General features: G+C 29.2%; 2 protein-coding genes across 4 annotated transcripts in view; one reads left to right on the forward strand and one right to left on the reverse strand.

The window, feature by feature from the left end:
• Positions 1-2,005, reverse strand: part of LOC142330524 (uncharacterized) — a 35,879-nt gene extending 33,874 nt beyond the window's left edge. For all 3 annotated transcript variants that reach the window (XR_012757798.1, XM_075375858.1, XM_075375857.1), the window contains exon 1: positions 1,747-2,005. Coding sequence is in view for 2 of the 3 variants with exons in the window: in XM_075375858.1 (XP_075231973.1) it covers positions 1,747-1,881 (135 nt within the window). In the remaining variant the exon portion in view is untranslated. The remainder of the gene's footprint in view (positions 1-1,746) is intronic.
• Positions 2,006-11,456: 9,451 nt separating this feature from the next.
• The window catches only part of LOC142330707 (uncharacterized), a 118,430-nt gene continuing 109,237 nt past the window's right edge, over positions 11,457-20,649 (forward strand). Inside the window, exons 1-2 of the mRNA XM_075376152.1 lie at positions 11,457-11,477; positions 13,871-13,893. Of these exons, the coding sequence (XP_075232267.1) occupies positions 11,457-11,477; positions 13,871-13,893 (44 nt within the window). The remainder of the gene's footprint in view (positions 11,478-13,870; positions 13,894-20,649) is intronic.

Raw genomic sequence — 20,649 nt, forward strand, 5'->3', positions numbered from 1 at the left:
TCAAAAGCTACTAAAAATTAAACTCAACTGGTTTTCTTCTTTTCTTATTAATAGAATTCAAATAAATAATTTCATTTCTGATCCGATAAAAGTTATTTCAGATATTGGTCAAGGTACGCATCTTGGTCCACCTTTTTTCATTATTTATATAAATGATTCTTGTCAAAAATTAAAGCATTCTAAATGATTATTATTTGCTAATGACATGAAAATGTTTTAAGCAGATTTCTAAACTTATTGATAGACAGTTGTTATAAATTAATTAAAATTCTTTACTTGAATATTGTAGAGAAAATGGACTTTTATTGAACTTTCACATATATTTTGGTAGTGATACTTCATATTTTAATTATAATTTAGATAATATTGTTTCATGAGTTTTGAATATCAAGGATTTAGATGTTATTTTTCATAGCAAATTATTTTTTTCAGATTTACTTGGAATTTTAATTTCAAAAGCTACTAAAAATTAACTTTACCAAAAGATTCTCAAAGAATTTTTAAATATTGATACATTTAGAACACTATTTTTATTTTGTTTTTCCCATTCTTTCTTATTGTTTTGTTTTATGTCATCCACACACTACAATTCAAAAACAACTATTTGTAAAAAAAACCTTGTCATTCTTTTTTATATTACTTATTTACAATTAGTTCTTTGATGCATTATTCTGATCACAATTTTACAGATACCTCTAATTTATTAAAGGTATTAGTATTGAAACTGCTATGGAAAGAAATGATTGTCTTTAAGCATACAATTTACTTACAAATCATAATTGTCATGAATTGCTACAATTCGATTTTTACTTATCTGGTTGTTTATTAAGAGGTAATAATTACTATTTTTACTTGTCTGGGGGTGCAATTTGACGCTCAACTATGTCGTCTATCATACTTTTGTAATCAACATTGTGATTAGTTTGATAGTTTTAATTGTAATCTATATTCTATTGATTTATTTTTAGAAAATGTTTTGTGATATGAATGATTTATTTTATATTGATATCTAATATTATTTATTTTATTGTTATTTAATTGTTTCAGTGGGAAAAGAGATTGTATACCACTGTTTTATAATTGATATTGTTTTGATAGTGATTTAACTGGTTCTGAAAGGCAAGAATGCCTGTTTCTAAACACTAAAAATTTAATTAATAACATTTATATTCTTCTAAATGAAAAAACAGTAACTTATTTTGAAACATTAAAAAACACCTGTTAAAATTAATTGTTAAACGTTTGAATTTTGTAATCATAATAATTAATTATGAATATATGCATATATATTAGAATTAAAGTTTTAACATATAACATGTAACATATAAAAAATATTTTGAATTTTTAAGAACCTCACAATTTGCTACATTTATCATGTTGTATTAATCTTAACATTATTAGTTCTGAAATAAATTTCCTTAAAAAATTTTGTTTTATGAAAACATAAATGGTAATATAATAAACCTGAAGATAAGATAAAAAAAAGGATGATTAAATGTAACTCAAACTATCTTAAACATTTACACCGAATGATGGTCCTAAACATACATTATGTATATCAAATTAATTTAAATTAACTATTTAAACAATTCTGAAATAGAAATTTTGATTAATCAAAAAGGGAAAAGGATAATGATGATAAAGGAAGCCTTACAGTAAAAATATGACATATCAGTGTAAGAAAAGATGATTTTTCTCTTTTTTTTACTTTCATTAACATAAAAATTATGTATAAAACACACTTACCTTAGGATTACCTAATAATGAATATTTATTATTAAAACGTGCATACTGTTTATTCAGTAATGTAATCCAAAATACCATCCAAATTACAATAAGTAAAAAAATACATGTAATTTTGTAATGCTTTTCATGTTTCATAATAAAGCCGTATAAATAAAAAACAAATATGTTTGCTTTAATGATATATATTTAATTTTTTTAAGTACAGAGTAATATATAAAGAACGAATATTATTATAACGACTCTGTTTATAATTCATTAAAAAAAACTTCATATCAATATGATTAAATTAATCACAAAAATTCCTTAATAACAAACAACAGTAAGAAATATAATTAAGATTTAAAAGATAAGGTTTTAAATTGAACTATAATGTCATTATTAAAATTATACTTGGAGTAGGATAGTAGTATGTCAAAACTGATGTAGATTAAAACAATGAAAAACGAATTATTTTAATTTAGAATTGAAAATAATTATGAGTGTTATAACAAAAAAAGAAATAAAAATTAATATTAATTATTAAAAATTATTCACTGCCAACAAAAAAAAAACCATTTCTCTATAATATAGGATAATTAAAACAGTGTGTTGGTAACCAGTTTTGTATGTAGTCTATTATAATTTTGTTTTCAATTTTTTTAAATTTAAGTATATATATATATATATATAGAGCGTATAACACTCTCTGTAACATAAGGATTACAGTTTGAGATCATACATCTAAATCAGTTCAGCCATTGAGTTGCTTTGGTGGAACAAACATACACTCATACACCCTAAATACATTACACTCCTTTTTGGGCACATGCAGTTTTATTAATGTCATTAACATAAATGAAAATTGAAAGATTGGTTGCGAAAATATAACATTTCCAAATAACAGTGATCTGTTTAGATTGAGAGTGTACCTGATGCATGCAAAAGTTAGCCTTCAATCTGCTAACAAATATCCTGTTTGAATTTTGAAAATCAAACAATTGTTTGCAGAGATATTATAAGAGCACTCTACTGCAGCTTCCAAAACAGCGTCTCAGGGGTACTCTGTTTGTTACCAGCTGATTGTGATGATTGATCTCCCCTGCTATGAGGTGCTTGCATCACCGCAACACTATAGCCTCGTCTCACACGCAGTCCCCACGAGTAGCCCAATATTGTTAAACAGAAATTTTATAAATTTATTTAGTGTTATTTTATTTAATGTAAATATAATTCTATTATTTTTGTAATATTTATTTGATTGATTCAAATCTTTTAGTTCAACCTAAGCTCAACACCATGATAGAGACTCACAGTTCATTAATTCAATTTATTAAAGTTTGTGCTTCAACCAACAGATCTTCACTACTATATATATAATATACAAATATTTATATAGCCTATGACACTCCTGGAAATGTAAAGATTCCAATGTGGGGTTATACACCAAAATTGGTTCAGCTGTTTAACTGCTATGGTAGAACACACAGACATATGCCCTAAATACATTACACTCCTTTTTGATCAGTCATGTAAAAAAAAATTTCAGATTTTGTTGTTGAGGTATTAATCAGACTTTTAACTTGTTTGATGCTATTTTCATTACTTTCTGTTCATGCTAATCTTTTAATCTCAAGATAATAACTACATCCTATTTTCTCAGCTACATTACAGTTTTATAAATTTAATTTGTTTTCGTCTATAGTTTTTACCATCCTCACCAGTGCTAAGTAGGGGATAAAAAAGATTTCCATCTTAAAGTTAAGAAAAACTTCAAATTTAATCAATACAATAATGGTTGCATGTGAAAAAAGTTTCAGATGTTTAGCATACAACAAGGCCCATTTTACAATTCCAGCAATATTTTGGTCATCCCTTGCCATAAGGATTGGTCATATCAGAAATTGTTTTAGACAAAAGTTTTAGGTAATTTTTAGACGAATAACAAGCACTTTAAACCAATTCGATACTGTGCCTATTAAGGAAGGTATGATTTTTTTGTCTTTGAAACCCCATTTTTTCCACCCCCTGGATCAAAAAACTTTACTGATATGAGTTTTAGATCCTTATCCAAAGAATAGTAGGAACTTTAAATGAGTTTGATATTTTACTTAATAAGAAAGTTATAGCGATATTTTGTTTTTTCGAAAAAGCCATCCCATAGTCTGATTTTGCCCATTAACAAATGCGACCAAGATTTTAGGTCATTATATTTTATGTATCAATTTGAAAGTGATTGGCACAAAATTATGGCAGTTATCATCTCCACAAGAAAGTGAAGTATATATATATATATATATATATATATATATATATATATAAAAACTTTTGAACTGATGATGGTTTTGGGATTGGGGATGTGAAACACGAAGATATGTCAAAATTTTCTGGAAGTTGAATCATGATACCCATTACAATAGGTAGCTTTCTTATGAAATCTACCTAAAAATTACTGTAAAATACTTTGAAAAAAATAGTTTTAAGAAAATCCTTGGATTTGTGTTTAATAATTAGCTTACTTTCTTACATAAAAGCTCTCCTTGTTTGTATTAGTATGCTTTTAAGCTCTAATTTAGTTTATCCATCCTTTGTAATTTTATTCCCTACATAGCAAAATTCTGTAATTTCCAGTATATTATATTCACCTATTCGTATTAATGCAGGTGAATGCAATCACCCATTTTTCATTATCCTTCTTTCAGACCCATTATATTATTTTGTTTTAGTTTTATTTATTTTAAAATTTAATTTCTCTAGCCACAAATCCATGTAGTTCAGAATTTCTTGTTACTTATTTTTTTATGTCTGTCAAAAGAGCAATCATTAGTGAATCTTAAAATTTGTATTTTTCTCTGTATAATAGTAGCTACCCAAGGAGAGTGGAGTACCAAACTTAATCAATGTTTTGTGGATGTTTGTTGAAGGCCCTCATTCAATGATTTGGAACACTAGTTATTTTTCAGTTAACAAAATTCTTAAAAACTATTAAGTACACCACTTAAATGTGGTTATATGGGTCATATTTTTGTCATCTCAAAAGATCCTATCGTAGATGGGAATTATAATAGAAATAAAATTATTTTTAACATATCTCAAAAAAGGTGATTTTCAATTCATACTACATATACATATTAATATTGCTGCTATTGATGAATTTGGGAAGCCACCACATAAGAAAGAAAGCACAAAATGATGTAATTGCAACTATTATCAAAAATTTACGAGACCATCAGTGAAGATCTCATAAACAGAGCTATGAGTTTAGTCAAAAAATTCAAATGACTGTCTCTAGGAGAGACCAGTTAGAAGATGGAGAGGAGCCAGATGCTGTTTTAATTCAATTTGATGATTAAATCATAGGTAATCATGTGAAAAATGCAGATGCCTACGACTTCACCTGTCAGTGGAAGAAGAATATGGAGCTTCATTAATCCGAAAAGGATTAATAAATTTCAAGGCATTATACTCGGTGAAGGCAAAAACATTTTTCTGAAAAGACAAGTTTATGTTGTTCTTAAGTCAAGTAGGCTTAGAAGGTTTAGCATTGTGTGATGTGGAGCCTAACAGAGTAATAAATAAACCGCATGATGATAAATCACAGGCAGAGATGAAGAGATTATGAGCCTGCTTATTCCTGAATATCTAAAAAAAAGTTCTGAATCGATTTTGATAAAATATACATTGGACCATCAGGGAAAGTTTCCCTTTCAAACAAAAAATAAATAAATGGTTAAAATACATTTAGGCATTATGGAACTATATGTGAACATTACTAAAATATATAAAAATTGATACAAATTGAGAACCTCCTCTTTTTTACTTGTATGAAGTAAAAGAAGTATTGTGATCATGCAAACTTTCGGTTTTCAGATTTCAATGGAAATATTCATTTTGACCATTCCTGAACCATTTTGACTAGTTTTGGTATGACTTCTATACGTACATATGTATGACTCAAAAATGATTAGCCATAGGGGTAAAATTTTGGATTTAGGAGTGTCCTAAAATCCCCCCAAAAAATGGATTTTGGGCTTTTTCTTAACTGCAGTAATAAGCCTTCATTGAGAGCTTTTCAACAATATATGTAAGTGGTATTTATTTTCATTAGTTCCAGGGTTATAGCCAAATAAAATTTTAATTAATGAAATATTTGGATATTACAAGGGAAGGCACATTGGTTCCAATCAGCCTTCATCGCCTTTTTTTTTTTTAATTTAAATATATTTATTAATAATTATTAACCCGTGATTGTAAAAAAGGTTTTACAATAACTAATAATTCAGTAACAAAAAAAAAAAAAAAAAAAAAATGTGAAAAAATCAAAGTTATTAGTGAAATAAAATTTTATATACTTTTAAAAATGTGTATATGTAATTTAAAAGGCATTATTACATATGTGTCTATGTAATAGATTTGGTGAAACATTTGATTATTTAATATTAATTGAAAATTATTTTTTTTTTAGATCAATTCTTTTAAGAAATTACAATTTAGAATTGTACTACTTTTCGATTTTCTAGTTTAATTTCTGTTTAATCTTATTTAATTATTCTGGAATTTCTGTTTAATTTTATCTACATTACTTAACTACAGAGTGACTGAAAAATAGACGTTCACAAGAAAAACATACACACTAAGGCATCCATGCCCGATCTTTAATATATTGCAAAAAATTCATATCTTTCAGTTCATTACTCCTCTGATATTGTTGGACAATATTCTCCCTAAGTCGGAGTTAATCATCATTTCGTTTATTTGTTTTTTGTTGCCAATCATTTAATTGCTCTTTGGTTTGATATAATTCTTCTGTTCTTAATTTGTGTACATGTTCTCTTAGTTTCAGCAATTGTATAACTGTTCACTTTATTAAAGAATTGGAGGATCATATTTTTTTTTTTTCTTCAGTCATTTGACTGGTTTGATGCAGCTCTCCAAGATTCCCTATCTAGTGCTAGTCGTTTCATTTCAGTATATCCTCTACATCCTACATCCCTAACAATTTGTTTTACATATTCCAAACGTGGCCTGCCTATACAATTTTTCCCTTCTACCTGTCCTTCCAATATTAAAGCGACTATTCCAGGATGCCTTAGTATGTGGCCTATCAGTCTGTCTCTTCTTTTAACTATATTTTTCCAAATGTTTCTTTCTTCAACTATTTGCCGCAATACCTCTTCATTTGTCACTTTATCCACCCATCTGATTTTTAACATTCTCCTATAGCACCACATTTCAAAAGCTTCTAATCTTTTCTTCTCAGATACTCCGATTGTCCAAGTTTCACTTCCATATAAAGCGACACTCCAAACATACACTTTCAAAAATCTTTTCCTGACATTTAAATTCATTTTTGATGTAAACAAATTATATTTCTTACTGAAGGCTCGTTTAGCTTGTGCTATTCGGCATTTTATATCGCTCCTGCTTCGTCCATCTTTAGTAATTTTACTTCCCAAATAACAAAATTCTACCTCCATAATCTTTTCTCCTCCTATTTTCACATTCAGCGGTCCATCTTTGTTATTTCTACTACATTTTATTACTTTTGTTTTGTTCTTGTTTATTTTCATGCGATAGTTCTTGCGTAGGACTTCATCTATGCCGTTCATTGTTTCGTCTAAATCCTTTTTACTCTCGGCTAGAATTACTATATCATCAGCAAATCGTAGCATCTTTATCTTTTCACCTTGTACTGTTACTCCGAATCTAAATTGTTCTTTAACATCATTAACTGCTAGTTCCATGTAAAGATTAAAAAGTAACGGCGATAGGGAACATCCTTGTCGGACTCCCTTTCTTATTAGGGCTTCTTTCTTATGTTCTTCAATTGTTATTGTTGCTGTTTGGTTCCTGTTCATGTTAGCAATTGTTCTTCTATCTCTGTATTTGAACCCTAATTTTTTTAAAATGCTGAACATTTTATTCCAGTCTACGTTATCGAAAGCCTTTTCTAGGTCTATAAACGCCAAGTATGTTGGTTTGTTTTTCTTTAATCTTCCTTCTACTATTAATCTGAGGCCTAAAATTGCTTCCCTTGTCCCTATACTTTTCCTGAAACCAAATTGGTCTTCTCCTAACACTTCCTCCACTCTCCTCTCAATTCTTCTGTATAGAATTCTAGTTAAGATTTTTGATGCATGACTAGTTAAACTAATTGTTCTGTATTCTTCACATTTATCTGGCCCTGCTTTCTTTGATATCATTACTATAACACTTTTTTGAAGTCTGACGGAAATTCCCCTTTTTCATAAATATTACACACCAGTTTGTATAATCTATCAATCGCTTCCTCACCTGCACTGCGCAGTAATTCTACAGGTATTCCGTCTATTCCAGGAGCCTTTCTGCCATTTAAATCTTTTAATGCTCTCTTAAATTCAGATCTCAGTATTGTTTCTCCCATTTCATCCTTCTCAACTTCCTCTTCTTCCTCTATAACACCATTTTCTAATTCATTTCCTCCGTATAACTCTTCAATATATTCCACCCATCTATCGACTTTACCTTTCGTATTATATATTGGTGTACCATCTTTGTTTAACACATTATTAGATTTTAATTTATGTACCCCAAAATTTTCCTTAACTTTCCTGTATGCTCCGTCTATTTTACCAATGTTCATTTCTCTTTCCACTTCTGAACACTTTTCTTTAATCCACTCTTCTTTCGCCAGTTTGCACTTCCTGTTTATAGCATTTCTTAATTGCCGATAGTTCCTTTTACTTTCTTCATCACTAGCATTCTTATATTTTCTACGTTCATCCATCAGCTATATCGTCTGAAACCCAAGGTTTTCTACCAGTTCTCTTTATTCCGCCTAAGTTTGCTTCTGCCGATTTAAGAATTTCCTTTTTAACATTCTCCCATTCTTCTTCTACATTTTCTACCTTATCTTTTTTACTCAGACCTCTTGCGATGTCCTCCTCAAAAATCTTCTTTACCTCCTCTTCCTCAAGCTTCTCTAAATTCCGCCGATTCATCTGACACCTTTTCTTCAGGTTTTTAAACCCCAATCTACATTTCATTATCACCAAATTATGGTCGCTATCAATGTCTGCTCCAGGGTAAGTTTTGCAGTCGAGTTGATTTCAAAATCTTTGTTTAACCATGACATAATCTATCTGATACCTTCCAGTATCGCCTAGCTTTTTCCAAGTGTATATTCTTCTATTATGATTTTTAAATTGGGTGTTGGCAATTACTAAATTATACTTCGTGCAAAACTCTATAAGTCGGTCCCCTCTTTCATTCCTTTTGCCCAGCCCGTATTCACCCACTATATTTCCTTCCTTGCCTTCTCCAATGCTTGCATTCCAGTCTCCAACTATTATTAAATTTTCATCTTCTTTTACGTGTTTGATTGCTTCATCAATCTCTTCGTATACACACTCTACCTCATCATCATCATGGGCGCTTGTAGGCATATAGACGTTAACAATCGTTGTCGGTTTAGGTTTTGATTTTATCCTTATTACAATGATTCTATCGCTATGCGTTTTGAAATACTCCACTCTCCTCCCTATCTTCTTGTTCATCACGAAACCTACTCCTGCCTGCCCATTATTTGACGCTGAGTTAATTACTCTAAAATCACCTGACCAAAAGTCGCCTTCCTCTTCCCACCGAACCTCACTAATTCCTACTATATCCACATTTGTCCTACCCATTTCCTTTTTTAAATTTTCTAGCCTACCAACCTTTTTTAAGCTTCTAACATTCCACGCTCCGACTCGTAGAATGTTATTTTTTAATTTTCTGGTGACCCCTTCCTTAGTAGTCCCCACCCGGAGATCCGAACGGGGGACTATTTTACCTCCGGAATATTTTACCAAGGAAGGCGCCTCCATTATTGCTATGTGAAAATGCAGAGAGCCACATTTTCTTGGAAAAAAAGCAGCTGTAGTTTTCCATTGCTTTCAGCTGCGCAGTACTCAGAGGACTGAGTGATGTTGATACGGCCGTTTAAGTCGTCTTGACTCACACCCCTAACAACTACTGAAAGAGCTGCTGCCCTCTTTCAGGAATCAGATGTGTTGTGTTTAACAAAATACAAGTATATTACTTACTGATTTATGCTATCCACCTTAGTCTTATTGTTTATGACTGCAGCAATACTGGTGTCAAACTTGTTTTCTCTTAGAGCAGCTGTTCTCAGACTTTTTTTTACATACTGCTAATGTGAATTGTAGAACAGTATTGTACCGCTGAACTATTAAATATAATTTTTTTAGGATAGCTTACCTATTATATCTTACTTTTTCTTTTTAAGAGGTGGAGAAACCCCATTTACGGGGGCCTAGGCAATGTTGGGCTCCCTAACAGGTTCCGGAAAATGTTATTAAGTGCGTATGTGTTCCTGCGCATTACTGACTAAACCTCCACTCCTGGCTAACCACCCCTCCTGGAAACTGCTTATGTGGCATTACTTCAGGAAGGGGGAAATGCCCACATACACAATCAGTCACTGCAAACACAACAGTAAACACCCAAACAAACATGCACTCGCCACAACACAAAACACAAAAGTCACACACAGACAACAAATTAAGGCAAAAAAATCAACAACCACGTACACAAACACCAAACATGCCAACAGATCAAGGAACAACCAAAAAACAATAGAACAAATGCAAAATAGCAACAAAATAAAGCCCAATAATACTGTCAAAGCACAGTACTTACCAAACGAAGACTGTCTTTCTCTGATGTAAGAGTAAGAGATGTCATATATATATATATAAAATGGCTGTATACCTATATTTTTTTTCTTAGGAATATGACTTTTTCCTGCACCTTATTTATTTTAATTTTATTTTTACTATGGTTAAATCTGTTAAACAAAAAAAGGAAAGCTATTAAAATGTGGTGGGACAATCTGTTAAAAATACTTAATTGGGTTTATGAAAAGACAGTCCTAGTGAAGTAATGAAAAATAAAATTTGAGGCAAGGCTGCAGTAGAACAAGGATGTACAGCTATAAACATAGTCAATACAAACAAAGGAAAAATGAACTAACAAAAATATAGAAATCAAAGAAATTTAAATGATAATCTGTCAGATGTGTTTGGAATTGAAAATGTGTTGGAACTTTACCATGCTTAATATTAAATTGGACTGAATAAATTAAAATTCAGGTTTGTTCATAATACTTTGTAACAAAGATCAATGAGCAATGGTTCAGTGTGTTCTTTGGTTAAAAAAAGCAACTGCCCAAATATTGGATGGATCAAGGCAACCACAGTAAAAGCTTGATCAAAGCATTGTAAAAAATTTACAATAAATTACAAAACTGAAAAATAGAGGGTAGAAGTGCTTAAACCCCACATTAATATTTAAAAATAATAAGTATATGTTATAATAAAGTGAATAAGTTAATTTGAAGTTACTATATATGTAATATTAGTATAAATCACTTTATATGCAGTTAATGGAAAATATTTGTACGCATTAAATGAAAATGTAGAAAATTCAGGGTTTTTTTCTTAATTAGTGTTAATTAAAAACTAAACGGCAGAGTAATATTGATTCTTCTTCTTATTCACAGTAATATTGATTCTGTGGCATCTTTAACTTTATAACTCCAGTACTTGCAGTGTTCACTATTTCTCTCCAGATCCTACATGATAATGTTAGATCATAATAAAACTATACGTAAATTAAAAATCAAGTTCAGCTGCTGCTAATGAGTTTTAGTTGTTTGCTCCTAACTCATAATATCATGGTCTGATGTAGAGATGCAAGGTATGGCCCAAAGGGTTTGATTAAAACATTCTCCAAGTCAAAATTATTAAGCTTTCTGAGCAGAAAATTTTGTGGAGTGTGAATATGATTTTTATAAAAGATAATATTTCTTGAATTCACCACATAACCATTGGTGGTTCTGAACAGGATATGTAAGTTTTGTAAGAGTTTTACAGCCACCTTCAGTGTAATTTTTGTCCTGATTTCATGAGAACAATAATAATTTATTTAGATATTTAATAAATAGACAAGTTATAAGTTGTCTATGCACCTCAGGGGCTGTTTTTGAATTTTGAAGGTTTTTTAAAGTTTAAAATGAAAGTAAATGTTTACAATATATAATAAGTAAATACATATAGCTGTATAACATGTGATAGTTAGATTACTTTTTTCCAGTTTGGAGGTGTTTGTAGAGATAAACTGGAAGTTAGGTAGATAATTCACACTATCCTTCAAGCTCATTTTATGATTCATTACTGCGGCCAGGAAGTTGCTATTTGCAGTATTATTTAATTAATTTTTTTCCAAAAAAAGTTAAAATTTACATTTATCTGACTTTATTACTGGATGAAAAGTTAATGCAAATAGTTTTTGATTGGATTTCTAGTTTGAGTAAAATACTGAGACACAAAACTGAATAGGAGTAAGGAATACACCAATCTCTCACTTAATATTTTCTTACCTATATTGAATAAAGTACCTATATTACCTATATTCGGTTTTGCTAATGATTTAAACTTTATTCAATATAGGTAAGAAAACATTAAGTGAGAGATTGGTGTATTCCTTACTCCTATTCAGTTTTGTGTCTCAGTATTTTACTCAAACTAGAAATCCAATCAAAAACTATTTGCATTAACTTTTCAAAATCATTAGCAAAACCGAATTACATTCTCTAATTACATCAGCTATGGTAAAGGAAAAATTACATCAGCAATATAAATTAAAAATAATAGTGGGTCAAGCATTGACCACTATACAATACTCGTTTGCCAATTCATGGTAAATAGATGTGTAATTATACACTTCGTGTAAATATTTCTACTTTACTACTGATGACTAATTTGATCTTAACAAACTAGATATCATTTGAAATATATATCTACTGATGTATGGATCCACTGAAACTCCATATTAGGAATTTGAAAGAAGCAGCGAATAATAAGAGCTTGAGGTATAAATTTAATGTCATCAATGCCCTATATATAGAAGTAATCTGACCAAGTTTGGTCAAAGTCAGTCCAGCAGTTCTGGAGGTACAAGGTGGTTTAGAGGCCGACACACACACACATATATACAAACATTAACATTCAGAAAATCTCTCTCTAGTGTTTTAGTTTCCTAAGTTGTCAAAACAACATGATCCAATGAAAACCGCAAATACCCAGATTGGAACGATTATAATACTTTCTCTTCCAGAGCTATATATCTGCTATAGCATTATCTAGATGGGAAAGTAATAGAAGAATATTTCTAAAACTTTAAAAGTACTGTAAAAAATTGCAAAAATTTACTTCTTTAGAAATAAGCTTTAAATTCATTTTGTTGTAACCTAAGATAAAAACAATTGACCTAAGATAAAAATAATCTATAATAGATTGCTATTGTACAAATCAATGGCTCTCAAATAATACATATTGTATTGAAAATATGATGCTGTGTTTGTAACAAAAACTTGAAAATAAATGTTGATTGTGACTGATTATAACATGGTCCATATATAAAATTTAAGAATGACTGATTATTATGGAAATGGCAGTCAATATATTATTGTCTCTCCCAAAAAAGAATTGATTTATCTTATGTGTATGACTATTTTTGATTATTTTTCAATGTTGTATTTGTATATATAATTCAGTCATTATTTTTTGTTAAAAATTAGTGATAATAGTTGGAAGAATTTAAAAACAGTATAATAAAACAAGTAGGATTACTGTAGGTCTAGCAAATAAAAGAATAAAATTCAATTATATTTTACATATAGCCAATAAACATGTATATAAAATCTGATTATAACGTTTTGTTCTTTCATATAAAAAGATATGTTAAGATAAGGAAGGAATTTAAATATTTCTTATCAAAAAATAATTTTACTATTAACTGAATACAAACAATTTGATCATCAAATTAGACATTATAAGAATAAACGTAATAATATATTATAGAAATTAGACTTATTAAACCAAAAATTAATTATAATAATGTTAATTTAAAACCATAATGGGAAAATTTGATATAATAAAATTATTTTTGTATTTGTTAAATGAAAACTGTGTCTCTATATACAATTATAAATGAGGCGCTAAAAACATGAAAATATTTATTTTATCAATGTTTTTTATAGGCTACTGTAATGAAGTATATACGCAACGTTTAAATGTAAAAAAACATATTTTGGATCCCGAAGGATGGGTTGATTCGCCAAAAAATGTAAGTTTTTACTCAAAGAATCATAATTCAAATTGTAGTTTATTTAGTAAATTAATATTATATTATACTAAGTTTGTACTGTAGTACTAATTAATTCATTATTATATATTCTAACAACATTATCATTACATACATTAATGTTTCTCTACTTGTCAGTTATCTGATTAATCTTTTTAAATTTAAAACTTTAATATCACATATAACCTTACCTCTGCCACTTAATTTGAACTAATAAGTTATACCAGAAGTAAAATATGTTGTCAAATTTTGTGTATGAATGTAATAACAACAAATTAAAACCTGCAATCTTCCTCATGTAAAAGGAAGATCAAATATGATTACATGATCCAAATTAAATTATCAAGAATAAATAATATTAGCTTATTTATTCTTACAATGGTACGAAATTCAATAGTAATGAGAATTGAAAATACCAAGCCTGATTGGAATAAAAACCCAGAACTTTCATAAGAAAGCAAAGTTTGTCATGTAAGTTACATTTTATCATAAATGTTATTAAGTAGAATATTCAATTTAATTATTAAAAAGATTTACTAGTTTTATTCAAGCACTGTGAAATACATAAAATTACCTTATCTGAAGTGTCTCAGTTGTTAGATTAAATTTTTTCATGACAGAAAATTGCTTAAAGCCAATCAAATTTTAGCTAATCAAATTTTAATGAATTTTGTATTTATAATAAAATTAAACAGTAAAAAAATAGTTAAAATTATATAACTTTTTCTGATCATAAAACCTCAATCAGAATTGGCAAATTGTCTAAATTTGTAGATAGTAATTCTAAATTGTTGCAAACTACATTGAAAACAAAAAAATTAAAAAAAAAAATGTTAAGTAAAACTAAATATTTTTAATCATTAATCCATAAACTGTTTCTTTACATTACTGTCAGACTGAGATATATGGTAATTAAGGGTTTTTTATTTTCATTAGAAGTAGAGTCAAGGTTTATTTTGCCACAGTCTTCAACTGCATCATCAGTTAAGTAATTACTAAAATCAATTTAAAATTACAATTCTTCATGTTGCCAAGTATTAATAATGTTCCTTGCTATCATGTCAGGTTTAAAATCATTCTGAAACTGTTGTGAAAGAAAGAATAATTTTAATATATATAAATATGAAAAACTGTAACAGACTTTGACTTTATGTTCAGCTATTTTAATTATTAAATTGGTAATGCACTTGAAAACTGGAAGTGCTACTGTAAGAAAAGTTTTTGACATTTTATTACAGGCCCTATTTCATAAAACTTGATTAGTCTGATGTATGTGGCTATCTGACAGATTTATCAAAATTGACTGACATTTTTTATTTCATATACTGAAGAGTATATGTCATTCTAACAGGTAAAATATTGTAAATTATTACAATTATCAAAGTTTACAAATCACATTTTGTAAAGCTTGATAATCTTCAAAATAAACCTATCAGCTGTGACAAGTGACTTGCATAATTTTGTAATAACGCTGATAGTTTTTTTTTTGATACTATAATTTATTTTCCTAATAAAGATAATTATTTACAGCAACTGCATATATGTTTGGTATTGTTTATCTGAAGAAATATTAAAATTCTGCAAACATTCTGACATATTATATGTTGGGATAAAATTAATGAAACAAAATAATTTATATTAGAAGCTTTGATTTTAAATTAATATACATTATAACATAAATATTAATTAAGGTTATAGAAAAAAGTAGAACTGAATTTGGTACAATCCACAATTAAGAAGTATTATCTTTTAATGTTTAACATAATTTCACCAATTTTATGGTATTTAAACTATTGTACAATCCACTTAAATTACACACTGTTGAATTAGGTCTTTTAAAACGTCATTTGCTTCTGGTTCTTTCCATTTTCTTATTCATTTTGTCCAGCTTCTTAATTTTTGTTTTATCTTCCTCATCTATAAAATTATTCATATTATACCGTTCATACTTTTCTGAATATTATAAAGAAAATATATGATGATAAAATGACATTACATATAGCATTATATTGTAATCATTATGTCATTATATAATGACATTACATATTATATATGATTTATTTACATTTACAACCACATTACAGTGGTTGTAAATGTAAATAAATCAAACATGGAGAATTTTTATTTAAAATAACCAAGAAAATTTTATATCGCAATTTTATATTTTTTTTAATAGATTAAAGATATGTAAAAAACCTTTTCTTACTGCATACTGTAAATTGAATCTTTATTTGAAGATTATTTGAAAAGACCCATTTTCTCATACCATAACTGCTAATATGTTAACTGTATTGTGTTTGGAAATGGCCTCTAACCATTATCCCATTCTTGTACCAAGAAGGAACACCTCAAAACTCTGGAATTGTTGTAATCATTACACTGAATACGGCCAATGGTCACTTGCATAAAACAGTTCCAAGTTTGGCCCACACACAGTCATTATTTTGGTAGAATGGCCACCATACTATCGATAAATGCAAACTCATTTTCACTCTGAACATCAATTTATATCAAAGAACTGTCAACAATTCTAGCACTCTTGGAAAATTTTTAGCCTTAAAAAAAATGGAATTACTTTAATTTCTTGAGGCAACAAACTTCTTTCTCAAGTAAGTTTTCTACTAACAAGCTACAAATGCATTTGTTGTAACACTAAACAATTGCTTTTGATAATTCATATCATCTGCACTGACATGGTACTGAGTACCACATCCAAATCAATGTAGTAAATGTCAAATTTGTTCCATTAGTTGTATTGCTTGATTGTATCTTATTTCATATTGCAAGTTCCCCAAGTTTTCTAGATAATGTACTAAACAGCCAGTCAACTGTCACAAAACTTTTCTTTGAATTCAAGTTTTCAAGAAAGTTTATTTTTTGCTTAAAAACTCTATGTGTTTGTTGACTTCTAAATCACCCAACTCACCATCATTGCACTGCTGCTGCAGTTCAATGAACTCCCTGAGCATCTTAGCTTTTCATTTTAAAATCTTGTATAGTACCAGGACAGCTATTGTTTGTCAATTTCATCTTGTCAATTTGACAGAAAAAGCAAATTTTTTAATAAATTATGACAATTTTTTCTGTTTCATAAAAAAATGTATCAAAATATTTTGATAAATTACTTGTCATCCTAAAACTTTTATAAAACAAAAATCTGGCAATTATGTTGTGAAAATTTACATAATTATTGTTGGGGTGTTTTGACAGTTTTATATAAAAATGTCATAATTTATGAAACAGAAAATTGACAAGTTGTATTATCAGCTAGGCAGTTATCACCTGTGACCTGTCAAATTGCCAAGCTTTATGAAATTGTTCTATAAATATGGATATATATATTGCATATGCACAACATTTTTTTTCATATTTGTTAATAATAAAAAATGAAATGAAAAACAATAAATAGAAACAAAAGTTGATTTTCCTACGATTCTTTTTTTCACAATTTTGCAATTATTTTAATAAGCATAAAAAATAAGCTTTTTCTTATATAAAATCATGCAGATTTGATTTACATGGATTTCACATGTGTGTGCATTCCAGCTTTATAAGAGAATTTTTCATCAGTTGTATTGCAAAATATTTTATTATGTCAACACACAGCTTTACCCAATTCATCATAAACTGACTCGGTTCTCAACAGCAAAATTAACATTTTATCAACAAATTTGATAAATTTTGACCAAATTGTGATTTAAATTTTACTTCTTAGTTATAGTTAAATTTGTCAATTAACACAATCAAATTTTGTAACAGGGAAACGGTTGTAAAATTTAGTTAGTGGTTTTATGCAATGGTTTTCTGAAAATAACAAATACAGTTTTAGATTTTTCATTCATTAATTATTCAAAAATTATTTCAGGTAAAAAATAAATACAAAGTAATTGTATTAGATTAAATAATGAATTTCTAGACCATGGTTAATGAAGTATTAAAAACAAAAACCAATAATTTACTTTCAAATTACATGGGGATTGTACTTCCTGAAATTCTACTCAGAGTATTTTTGAAATTCTCATTTATAATTTACTTATTTCACTGCTCTTTCATCAAAACAATTACCATTAGTCATGTTGATGAACTATCTGACTTGAAGCAATTGGGAAACCTCTCTAGTATTTGTTAATTGAAGTATCTAGTCACTAAAGAGATCTAAGTATTGAAGATATAAAATAGTTGTATAAACAAATGTTTTTGGCAGATTTAGAGTTTGTATATTTCATATTGTTCAATCTTGTTAAAATCACAACTTGTATAGACAATACATTTGACTTGCATATTATTTGTAAGATTTGTCTAGTGGTTAATGTTTTCATTTGTTTGTCTTGTTTCTACAAAGTGATGTACAAAGGTAGAACCAGTTGTGAATAGTGCTGGTATGGATTTTTTATAAGTCTACATGAACGTACAACTAATCTGGTTAATGTAGAATTTACACTAGTCACTGTGTGTTAAAGAATTTGCCGATTGGTTTTATGAATTTTGTTTGTGAAAAAAATACACAGAAATCTTATTTCCAAAAAATGATGGTGTAATTTTGTATGGTAGTTGTCAATATTTATTATCATAAAATATATATTTATTTATTGATTTTTATTTTTTTTTAATTGACACCATTCTATAGAGCCACAATAAATAGTTTCACTTTTTGGCATCTCTTTTCTTTTGTTCTTACGCTTTTTCATTTTGTGAGAGTGTTTTTCTCATCTTTGTCCATTCTGTTGCTGTTTTCTTCTGAAATCCATCTCATGTTTTGAGTTTTTGTCTGAATGTATTTATGCCTGTAATTTTAGGTGTTTCTATCTCTGTTTCTTTTAGATCTTCATTAACCTGTTTGAATCACTTATTAGTTGTCTTCCTGATGCTTCCTTGGTCAATGATTTCTTTGGTTAGTCTGTTTTCATCCATCTCATCAAGTATCTGTAGAAGTTAAGTCTCTATTTCCTAATCACAACAGTGGTAGTTTCACTGTTGATAAAGGATATTTCTATGATAAAGGATATCTTGTCTGTCTTCCAGTAAAATATTTTTAACCGTCTTTTGCTTTTCTGGGCCCTAATATTTTCTCAGTATTTTCGTTTCTATTGTTTCAAGTTTGTTTATTTTTTTGGTCAGAGGTAGTGTATTTAGACACATATAATATCTCAGGTCTTACTGTTAAAGTAAGACCTTGGTTGTAATGTCTCAGTTTCCCCATTCTTAAGATTTGTTTCTTGTTATATATATTCTTGATCATTCCATAAACTTTTTTAAGTTTTGTGATCCTGGTTTTTATTGGCTTCTTTGTCTAGCCTGTCATGTTGAATTACTTCTCCAAGGTAGTTGAAGGAGTCAGCTCTCTTGATCTTACTGTAATTTTTGCTAATGTGATTGGGTGGAATTTTTTTTGTTTTTCTCAGTGTAATTACTGAGTAATTGGAGTGATTAGTAATAACTAAGTTCTTAGTGTAATTACTTGATAAGGTTGTATGTATTGCATTAAGAAATGTAATGTTTGTGACAAAACTGCATGTTTGTTCTGTGTAGACTGTTTTGATATGTGTATCAGTTATAGTGGAGTTTTTATATTTTTTAAATGTGTGCTTGTTTACTTTGAATAAGATCAGTTCAGTAAAATAATGATTTGTTAGTGAATTATAAATTGGAGTGTAAAAGTTGAGGAATGTACTTGTATGACGCAAGTAATGCCAGTGTGATCTGATCAATGTAGTGGTACCAGCATAATATTTTTTCTGCTTGTTTGTCATTCTGTAATACAAAGTATGAGGAATGTTAAATAATTAATGAGACAAATTGATGTAGAGAAAAAACTGTTTATTCAATGACAATGAAACTTACTTACTTAAACTTTTCAACAAAGTCTCCAGTAACATTTATACGTTTGTCCCGCCATTCTGTGAGCTTTCTGATTCCCACAGCGTAGAAGTCTTCTTTACCTTGCTGTTTGAACCATTTGTATACCACTTTTTTGACTGCTTCGTTGTTGTTGAACTTCATGCCGTGTAAAAAGTCTTTAAGCGGGCCGAACAAATGAAAATTAGACGGGGTGAGGTCTGGGTTGTAAGGAGGATGTGGCAACACCTCTCTACCCGACTTCTCAATCATTTCTCCTGTTATCTGAGCAATGTGGGGGTGCGCATTGCCATGCAAGAGAATCACACCTTTTGAGAGAGTGCCCTGACATTTTTACCTTATCACAGGCCTCACTTTCTGTTGGAGCACGATAGAATAGTATTCACTGTTCATGGTATGTTGTTCTTTTCAAAATAGTCGCTAAAAGTTGAGTCCCAGAAGACCGTCAACATCACTTTATCGGCTAGTGCGTGAGTTTTGAATTTTGTTTTGGTGAGTGAATCCAGATAATCCATAAGACTTCACCATTTGGATAAGGGGCTTGAATTGGTGTATCCACGTTTCATCACAGGTTATACGATCTAGAAAGTGAAAACTAAAAAGACCTTTCACTTTAAACTATTCTTTGAGGTCAGAACAAATGCGAATCCAGTGTCTTTATGGGCTTGAGGCAACTGTCTTGGAACCCATCTCAAACATGTTTTGCGATAATTCAGCGAGTCATAAATGATTGAATGCGCAGTTCGAATACTAATATTACATAAACTAGCAATTTGGGAAATTTTCTAATTTCTTGTCTTCGCGAATAAGATCATTTATGCGATTTTGCAGCACGGTAGTCGAAACTTCAGCTGGTCTTGCAGAAGGATGGAGACAGTCACA

Source organism: Lycorma delicatula, chromosome 9, assembly GCF_047948215.1.
Source record: "Lycorma delicatula isolate Av1 chromosome 9, ASM4794821v1, whole genome shotgun sequence".
NCBI classification, from domain to species: Eukaryota; Metazoa; Arthropoda; class Insecta; order Hemiptera; family Fulgoridae; genus Lycorma; species Lycorma delicatula.